The following is a 10,601-nucleotide window of genomic DNA, read 5'->3' on the forward strand; positions in this document are numbered from 1 at the left end:
TAGATAGTTAAAAGTATACATATGATGTCAATAAAAAATATGTAATGATCTTTAATAATTTCAATGTCTTAAAATAAAATCTTGTAAGAATTTGACAGCCACACTATGGAATGTAAAATTCCACGAAAGATATTCGTTTCATTATGCTGTACATTGTAAAATAGATTGTTATTGCTGTAAATAAATAATAATTATGGGAAAAGACCATCACCGCCCATGCAAAAATATTACTAGTTATGGATATTATTCTGGGTATCAGTGGCCGTTCAGGACGGAACTTGAAATATTTTGAAATATTAGTATTTTGTATTTTTTTTTCTACAATCTACATGTGCAAACTAGCCTACAAATAACTTAAGATTCTAACAAAGATAAACTACGCTATATTACGTACAATGAAATAACAAAGTTTGGAATTCCAAAGTCTATTTTCATCTTTTAACATAAATATTAATATGTAAAAATGAACTACTTTATGCATAAATTTTAAAAAAATCAACAACTTTTTAAAAAATGTCTCTTGTAAATATCAAAATTGTGGTCAATATCATTAATATATGTATATGTATATTCTTTTATGCAGTATTATGTGTAGGATATGAAGTACATATTAATATAATTCTAGTTCTAGTTACTTTCATTATTGAATAAATAACATCTCCTACATTGAATTATAATTAATATGTTTAATGTTTTAAAATTAGCCTTTTTTGTTAATACTGAATATGAAATATTAGGTATAAGTATGCTTGTTTTAATAAGACAATTAAAGAAACATAAAATAACAACGAAAAATAATTTTAGTTACATAAAATTTCATTGTAATATTTATTTATTAAAATAATATTTATTTTGACTCGTTTTATATAGTGCAACAATATGTGCATGTGAAATTTTATCATGATATATATATATATAAATCATAAGCAATATATAAAATAACAATCATGTATCATATCATATAATAAAAAAAAAAATAGTTTTGAAAAAGCAGAATATTAATATAATAAGAAATAATAACAAATAAGTATAAAATTTATCTCCCTATTTAAAAATTGATCACAGAAAAGGTAAAAAACTGAATTCTGAAAGGATTTATTCCCTTAAAAAGTATCTGTCAATTTGTGTGTTTAAAGTTTTCAAGTACAAAACAATATAAAATGTTTTGTTATAAAATTTTCTAAAAATTTTATGCTTTTATATCATTTTTATTTGAAAGAATGAATTAATTTGAAATTATGTTAGAATTATATTCCTTTAAATGTTATTAAGTCAATTTAAATAAGTATTTTACAGAATTACGAATTTATGATGTGATGAGAATGGGAAGTGAAATTCCTTTCAAAATTCGAATCACTGTTATTTTTTCAGGAGATAAGTTTGATAAAACAAACTATATTTCAGTTCGTATCAGTTTACTGTATTTCAATGCTGAGTACGGCGTATTATCAGTTAAATGCAAATAAATGCGCGCACATCGAAGCAGTAACGGCGAGAAAAAGATTATCAATTCTGACATCCAAGCCGCTCTACGATCAATGTGTCTAAAAATTTTCATAGTATACGAGCGGAACCAGCCGATAGCATTTCTTCTCTTTGCTTTCGTTAACTTACATAAATATTAAAAATATAATTATCTAAAACAAATATACGTGTTTTAGAAAATATAAAATAAAAATTTAAATAAACCGAATAATGTTAGTTATTCAAACTAATATTTGACAGAATTATTTAAATGAAGTTCAACTCAATGAATTAAATGGAAACAAGTAAATCAAACTTTAATAAACAAATAGTAACGATCAGAAAAACCAAAGAATATATATAAAATTACTAATAGTAATATAAAAGTGATGTAATATTGTTTAAATAAAAAATTATTACCAAAGTTAGAAAACAGTAATGAAAAAATAATGGAGTCTAATAAAAATTATGTGATGTTAATTAATATAACGAATAATGAAATATAACGTAGTAATAGTTAAATAATTCGAAAAATAAATAAATAGTCGAGGAACGATTGATTTTTCGCAGTCTAAATTTGTTCTTACACTAACAATATATAATGAGTAAACTATGCTATGCAATATAATGCGTAATAAATACACTAATGATGTATAATACGTATTAATAATCAGATAAAAGACATTATGATATCTTTTATATTGATATAGTAGAGAAACGTGGAATGATGTGCTTTTTTACATTCGTAGTGATTAGAGAAAATAAGATTAATGAGAATTTTATTATTTTAAAATTTTATTTTCTCATTGTATCCTTATAAGTCAGCAATTTATAAATATAATCGATGCTAAATTATCTTAATAATTTCCCATTAAATTAGAAATCGATCACATTTATAAATTATTGAATTATCATATATATTTTTTATTTATGATTAATTTTAAATCTAACGTAACTTAATGAAGAATTAGTTTATAAATACTATCTATCCTTCGTTTTAGTTCTTCCACATCTCTCTTATATATTATTATAAAACTACATTTCACTTCCTCGAAACTTAACATTGAAAGTAAATTTGTTTGACCAGAAAGGAAAGAAAGAAAAACTAATGCTTTCGGCCGATCGATCCGTAATTTAATAAAAGAGCGAGTGTAACGCAGACTTGAGCGCCAGTCGATTGGAATTTTATTCGAAAATTTACGAACAACTTTTAAATTGATTAGCAATGAATATTCTTCAAAGAAACCAAAGTTTTTTTCCAAACAGTTTCGTCTACAAAGAGTGCTAGGCAAGAACTATGTTTTATACAATCGAAATAAATAGTATAATTTCGTTTTTAATTTAAATAAACATTTAGATTAAAATAATATCTAGCACTATTTACGGACATAACTGGTAATTCAATTACAAACAAAATGTTCGTTAATCATTCGAATAAAAGTTTTCCGACTTTCAAACGAAAGAAGGCGCGTGTAACTTTGGATAGAAAGAGGTGTGCGGCTAAGGGAGCTGGCCCGTGTTTTCAAGATGAAAAGACGAAAAAAGATCATTTAATCCTCTTTTTCGGCTTTCTCAACATCTTGTTTTTCTTCAGCCTCGGTATCTCCCTCAAATTTCGGTCCTGGCGCTTCTTCTCCTTCAAGTACGATCTCTTCTGGATCAGGTGCACGTGGAAGGAAATCTTTGTCAGGATACATAGATTCAAAGATGCTCTTCGCCTTGACAAAATTTAAAAATTTATGATAATGTATACCATTTTTATCATTTTGGATCAGTTAAAAGCTCAATTACGCTAAAACGAAATTACAATTTGAGAGAAAATTAACCTGATTAACTGCGAAATCGAAATCAAGCTCTAAATCTGGTCCTGAACACAGATGAAGATTACTCGGTGTGGACTCTTCTAATTTAATATCACTTGCAGGTAGGTTTAAGTACAATGACCATAAAACTTGAGGCTTTGGACTCTCTATAGACTCTTCTCTATTATCTTGATCACCTTCCTGCATACAAGAAATTTGATTTTTATTTTGAATCAATGCAGTTATAGTTATATAATGAATATAGCAGTTATAAAAATTTCGAAATATTTTATAAAAGAGGAAGATAAATATATTTTCAGAACTATATTTATCTTTAATAAATTAATTCAAAATTTGTAATATCTAAGAAATAAGAAACTCTAGAATATATATTGCTAAAATATCTTCCAATTTCTTTTATAATCAATTTGTTTTAGTGGTACCAGGACATTTGTAAAGTAAATTAACAAAATATAAAGTAATCATGTGATCAATAATATAATTTTTCTATAATTCATAAAAATTGAAAAATATACTTATCATGTTATAAATATAAATATTTAACTGTACCATAAATATATAGCTAGTACAGGAAAAACATACCTGAATATGTCTTTTATCTGGAGAAACAGTCTGTGTATGGCTATGGATAGATGAACGAATGGCTAATGGATCAAGTGGCTCAGCTCTTAAAAATTTATTGACAACATAGGCCAAGTCTTCCTTTGCATTTGTTGTTCGCTTACATGTCATGTGAACCATAACTATTTTGGAATAAATTAAAAAATTTCCAAAAAATTTGGATTTTCATATTATATAAATTTTTCATAAATATAATAGTTCTACATACACAATCCTTGAGGGCAAGCATTTGTAGATGGTCCCAATTCAATCAGTGTAACAGGTTCCTGATCAGGTTGTTCCGGAGGATAATATAAAAGTGTCAAATTTTCCTTCTCACCTTGCATAATTGACCTAAAATAAATATTTGAAAAGATAATTTTATTAGCAAATACTACTTTAAAAAATTGAAAAATAAATTAGAAAAAGGTTAGAAGCAGAAATTTGTGTGTATTATAATTAGTATAAGTAGGGCTTTCTGTTACTAATATAAATTTGTTATTGTTTATAAAATTATATAGTTTGTTATTTAAAGAATCTAGTACTTTATATATTGTCAAGCTCAATTATACTAATTTCATATAGTTAGTTTTTTTAGATAATTTTGGACCACAACTTCTTTTTATTACAATTATAATCTAATATAATTGTTTCTTCTTGCTTTTTTTAATTATTACCTGTCCGTAATGAAAATTCCACGTGATATCCGTTGCTCTCCTTCAAAAGCTACAACTTCTGGTGGCAGATGACCTTGACCAAGAACTAAATGTTCCAAACTTATTCTTTGTTTGCCACTAATTATAGCTTTGCATTTATTTTTGTTTATTACTACACCATCAAGCTGCCTTTTTAAACAGTAAACTCCTCCAAATACTGCACATAATCTGTAAATAATAGTAATGATTTTTTAAATTATTTATGATATTTACATATTAAATAGTATAATAACAGATAATTATATGTACATTATTGTATATATATGTATAAAATTGTACCTGCAAAAGCACTGAGGTAGCTCTCCACTACCATACATAGGCCACAGAAAGGGTGTATTTCCATATCGTCCAAGACTATTCAAAAAATGTTTTGTGCGATTCACACCATCTCTACAAGAAGTCTTTTCAGTAGCCATAGCAATTGCTTGAACAACATAATGCTGCACAATTGGTGTTAAATTTTTCGTGTTTAAATATTCTAAGAAGGTTTTATCACGGAATCCTGTTAATAGATATTATTTAATAAAATAATAATAGCAAATACGACTAATAAATTATATTATTATATATATATAAACTATATTACATAATTTACATATAAACAATACCATTTTATGAACGATTTCTCCTAATGTAAAGATATATAGCAAAATATAATGCTCATACAATCTTTTTATTTATTTATTATTAGTAATGGAATCTAAACTGACTCAATAAATTTTTTCTTCATTATGTATCAAAAAAGGTTACTTTCATTACATAGACCATTATATTGTATTTGATAATTAATTTTTAATATATTATATGCATATATTGAAAACATTATGAACTCCTAATTATTGTGTTTCTAAAAGCAAGTAATTATTAAATAAAAGATCTACAAATCTTATATTGCCCAGAATATTTTAAAGATGTGTTCTTAGTAACAAAATATTATTCTTAGACATCATATTACAAAATTAAATTGAAATGAAAAAAAGTACAAGTAATTACCATCAAATTCTGGGCTATCTGCGCCTTGCTCCATGCATGAAGTGAGCAATTGCATTAACATTCTTTTCTCAACAACACTAACAGTTTTATTTGCAAACACGTCAGCTCTTGAGCAAGGTACTTGTGTCAATTTCCCATCCATGAATGTAGCTACTCTGGACACTGCACGAAATTCCGCATAACGAGCAATGTTACTGGAGATTAAGAGCTCAACTAGTTCACCTCGTGCAAATAATAACTGTTTTAGATAGATAAAATGTCAATCAATTAATTGTAATTTCTGACACAATATATTTTATATAAACAGAAGGAATTACAATATTGATATTGCTACAATAATTATTTTAAAAAAGATATTCATTCCATAATTGATGGGTAAATATTTAGATAAATAGAATGAAATATTTAAATATTGATAAGATATGAAATAACATTTTCATAATTCAGATTTTACCAATATTATATACCTTTTCTTTTTTTTAAAGTTATTTTAAAATCATTATAGGTAATCAAATGCATTTTAAAAATAAGAACAACAGATGAAAAGTACAACTATGTCCTAACCAATTTTTAATACTTAATAAACATTTTGAATTTTTGAATTTTAGCAGAAGTAGATACATAGAATAGTAGAAAAATAGTTAATTTAATTTTTTGATAACTGGAATCTATTAAGATGAGAAATAATAATAAATATATTCCATAAGATGATAGTTAATTGAGATTTTTCAATAAATAATATTATATTTGACAAACGAAATTTAATTCTTAAATATATTTATATATTATACACAATTTTTAAATAAATATATTACTAAAAAACTGCTTCTTATACTTAATGTTCTATAAATATAATGAGTCTCAAAAACGGTGTCGCGCTTACACTTCCTCCTATTGAACAGGACCTTGTTCGTGAATATATTTATTTAGACAAAAATGAGAAAAACCAAAAGAACGAAAAATATAATCTGCCTTTATAGTTATTTATCTTGTATTTAATGTAATGATGATATTCTTTATCTTCATACCTTTGGCGCCAAGTCAATATTAAACTTTCTGTATTCTTTTCTTATACGATCTATACTCCATTGTTTAACATTCTCTTTTTTTTCAACTTTATCATCATCAGCTTTTTCATCATCACTTCCAGTACCATCTCCAGTACTATCAGTCTGAGTATCTTTTGAAGAAACTACTGGCAGATCGGCTTCACTATAATAAAAATATAATTAAAAAGAAGAACAGGACACAAATATGCATACATTCATGAAAGGAAACTTACTTTGAAATATACCATGTTTCCTCAATATTTTCAACAGTTGAATATTCATTGCTAGTTTTTAGAAATTTTTCTTCAGGTTCCAAATCTGCTTCAGATAGATCCTTGGTGGTGTTTTTGGGAACTTTTAGGTCTTCTATCCATTTCTGTAGCCCATCAAAGTTAAATGTTGCCCACAGACCGCCATAATATTCATCGCTACAAGTAAATGACACTTATTTAGTTATGTTTGAAAATATGGAAATATTACACTAATATGAAAATATTACAAAGTTCATTATATACATTTTTTTTAATTGGAAATAATTGTTACATTAAAACATTACAAATAAGCCTGTATTGTTTACAGGTGCTTAGTTTCATAGTATAAAGGTTAATAATTAATGATGTATGTGTGTGTATATTTTATATATTTTTTTATAAAGAATCATCCCCTTCAATAATGTGTCATCCTTTATAAAACTATATATATTTCACCATCGGAAGCAGGAAGGAAAGGGGGACGATTTCTTTCTTTATAAAAAAATAAATAATATATAAAATAAATTAAACGAAAATCAAATTTATTAAATACATATGCATACATTAACTACAATCTAGTTTTGTATTTTATTGTACAGTATTCCTTTTGATTTCGTATTTGTGAACATTACCTTGAAAACTAAAAGAAAAGATTTTCTTAAATATGATTAAAAAATTTTGAAAAAGAACAAAATCCACTGCAGACATTATGCATTAATGTGGTTCTTATAGTAGAATTTCATATGTACGATATATGAAGAGCACTTTGAATCACATGATACACACACGTATACATACATGCATACTCACAGATTTTTGTATTAATAAATATACATAAATTCTTTAATTTCTTACATAAATCAAATTCCTAGTTTTAATCCAAATCCAGTTTTAATTCCAAATTTTAATGAAGTTGGATACATATACTATAATAAATTTTTGAAGTCATCTTTCTTAGGATCAAAGACTTCTTTGTCAAAATCTTATTCATTCAACTTTTTATATATTTTTTTATTTTCTTTTTGGTTGTGGTATCATTAAAAAACTATTTTAAACAAACATAATTTTGAATCATCGCAGAAATTTTGGATTATAGGCATATGTACCTATATATGTATATATAGGATGTATAAAAAGTAAAAGAAACTAAGTCTTAGACTCTCAGGCTTTAAAAATTTATGTTGAAGAGAGTAAAATCTGAAAATATATTATTTAATGAAACATAAAAAAAGATATTGTACTGCAGCAAAAAATAATCGTTAATACAAAAGGATCACAGCAAGATTCAAAATTATTTGAAAATAATTGAATATTCGAATATTTATACTTTCAAATATTTAATTTGTTGGAATAATAAAGATATATTTAAATCATATTTGTATTAAAATATAAATATAATAAATATACATATAAAACAAAAAAATATAATACAAAAAATATTTCAAAGAATTGAGTAATCTTTTTATTACTTACAAATATAAATTTTTAGTCAAAAAATTATAAAACAAAAATCGAAACTTTTCATAAAAAGATTAAAGGTATAGAATCTTCTTGGTGATGTTGAACAAAGAGAATAATGTACTATATTTCTAAAAATAAAAATTTACTTAAAAGACTAAAATTTAGAATGTTATATTTTTAAAATAAATCCTGTAATAAATTAAAAAATTCTTTTCATGACACTCAGAAAATATTTTGCATGAATAGGTTGTCTGAAGTATTGCATCTATTTGCATTATTTTCCATCTATGAAAATACAACACTTCTTTGGTAACTATGATTTTAAATAGAATAGAAAGTTTTTGATTTTATATAACTTAGTTAAGTAGAAAAGATGCATTAACACATATACTACAATGTAATACATAACTGTTTATATCTATCTAAAATATATAGATGTAAAAGATAACTATTTAATTGGTTAAATAATTTAGAATGTCTCCTTTATATATTAAGGTACAAAAGATATATTTAAAAGATATATAACAATAAAGGATTTTCACAAATAAGGGATCATTATACAGAATATAAACTTATACAACCGTATTATTATTATGCAATTATATATAATAATGCATTATTATACAAATTGTATTATAGAATTTAGGAAAATATATACATGAATACGTATAATCTTGAAAATCCAAAGATCCAGATGTTTAATTATATTACTTAAAAAATTGTTTAATGTTGAAGTGTTAAAGTTATCATTATAAAAATTTCGTATATTAATTTATTAAATGCTTGTAAAATTAGTTTTTAACGCTAATTGAAAGTATTTTTTGTTCATTTGAACATAATTACTACTGTGTGAAAAAAAATTTCATTTTATTACATAAATTTTCGTTCAAAAGGGAATTAAATGTTTAATGAAAAGATACAATTGTTTATAAATTATCATATTTTTATTTTATATCTAGATTTGATAAATGTAAAAGTAATGAAGTTATAAGTGTAAAAATAATTATTCAAATATAATTTTTGAAACGAATATTTCTAATATATATAAGAAATTTCTAATTAAATGCCGAATAAATATATTTATTTAATTAAAATCGAGCACCTTATATAAGTATATAAAAATACATAAATATTTCCTAGTTAATAATACAATATGGAACATGAAAAGAAATAGAAAACATGTAAAATATAAAAAAAACATGAGAAAATATAAGCGAACAAGGAAGAGAAATATAAAAGAGAAAAAAAGGAGCAAGCAAAAAGCAAGAAGTAAGAAGCGAGGAAGCAAAAAAGAGTATGATCGAATAAGAAAGAGAAGAAGAGAGAAATCCGACATACCTGTCTAGGTGAAGGACCTTTTTACCGATTCTACTTGCAGCTGCTGCGACAATAGACTCCGTCATACCTATAAATTTGATAAGTCATTATAAACATTAAAAAAAAGGCAGCAAAATAAATAAGACGTATATTGCAAAAATCAATACCCGTCCCTACGACGACGACATCATATTCATTTGGCAGATAGTCCTCCATGGCTTCCAGCTGTAAATTGCAATAGAATATAGGATTGTGAACACAAATTAGTTTTGCTATTCAGTAAGAAAATGACTAAGAAATCAATTCATTTCTAATGAATCCCTCTCAATTACGTTGAGTGAAGGGCCACTCCCGTCGTTTCGTTTTCGCTTTGAACTTTCACTGTTTCACGACAGTCTCGAAACTCCAGTTTGACAGAACAAGACGCTGCAGACTAACCGAACTGTAACTGAACTGACCGCTGATTCGTCGGGATTTATCCTCGAAAGACAGCACAACTAGATACTGCATCTACTTAGTGATATTCTGCGCCAAGAAATATATAGATAAAGACATTCAACGTTAACTTCGATTGTGCCCCGACATTACCGCCATTATTAAATGATGTGGCCTCTTATAGAACTAACGATATAATATTTATATTTTCTCTGTTAATATATGCAAAATATTAAACACAAATAGAACAAATTAGTAGAATTAACTTTATATGGATGAAATATCTGTTAAACAACGTGGATATTAATAAATTAAGAAATTTTTACAGTTTCTACAGAATATAATTACATATTACATGAGATTAATAGCAATAAAAAATATTCTACAATTTTGTCAAGAAAATTATGCTATTAGTATTATACATACAAATATATAGTTTTAAACATTATCTTGTTATTTACTTATTCAAAATATAAACAGAAATCGTTGTAC

At 25.2% G+C, this 10,601-nt stretch overlaps 1 protein-coding gene across 1 annotated transcript; it reads right to left on the reverse strand.

The window, feature by feature from the left end:
- Positions 1 to 1,394: 1,394 nt before the first annotated feature.
- On the reverse strand, positions 1,395 to 10,190 carry LOC122577012 (rab proteins geranylgeranyltransferase component A 1). Its single transcript, XM_043748027.1, has 12 exons — positions 10,007 to 10,190; positions 9,842 to 9,899; positions 9,696 to 9,762; positions 6,879 to 7,073; positions 6,625 to 6,808; positions 5,597 to 5,834; positions 4,883 to 5,105; positions 4,565 to 4,771; positions 4,117 to 4,241; positions 3,870 to 4,030; positions 3,291 to 3,467; positions 1,395 to 3,182 (listed from the first exon to the last, which is right to left on the reverse strand). The coding sequence occupies exons 2-12, from the start codon at positions 9,888 to 9,890 to the stop codon at positions 3,015 to 3,017; spliced, it is 1,794 nt and encodes a 597-aa protein (XP_043603962.1). The 5' UTR covers positions 9,891 to 9,899; positions 10,007 to 10,190; the 3' UTR covers positions 1,395 to 3,014.
- Between the last annotated feature and the right edge of the window lie 411 nt (positions 10,191 to 10,601).

This window comes from Bombus pyrosoma, linkage group LG17 (assembly GCF_014825855.1).
Source record: "Bombus pyrosoma isolate SC7728 linkage group LG17, ASM1482585v1, whole genome shotgun sequence".
In the NCBI taxonomy this organism is placed as follows: domain Eukaryota; kingdom Metazoa; phylum Arthropoda; class Insecta; order Hymenoptera; family Apidae; genus Bombus; species Bombus pyrosoma.

Excerpts from the sequence above, each read along its gene's own strand:
- LOC122577012 (XM_043748027.1), bottom strand. The coding sequence starts at position 9,890 with ATGGAGGACTATCTGCCAAATGAATATGATGTCGTCGTCGTAGGGACG. Across the intron at positions 4,772-4,882 it reads CTACCTCAGTGCTTTTGCAG|ATTATGTGCAGTATTTGGAG; the intron begins GTACAATTTTAT and ends TATTATTTACAG. Across the intron at positions 3,183-3,290 it reads TCGATTTCGCAGTTAATCAG|GCGAAGAGCATCTTTGAATC; the intron begins GTTAATTTTCTC and ends AATTTTGTCAAG.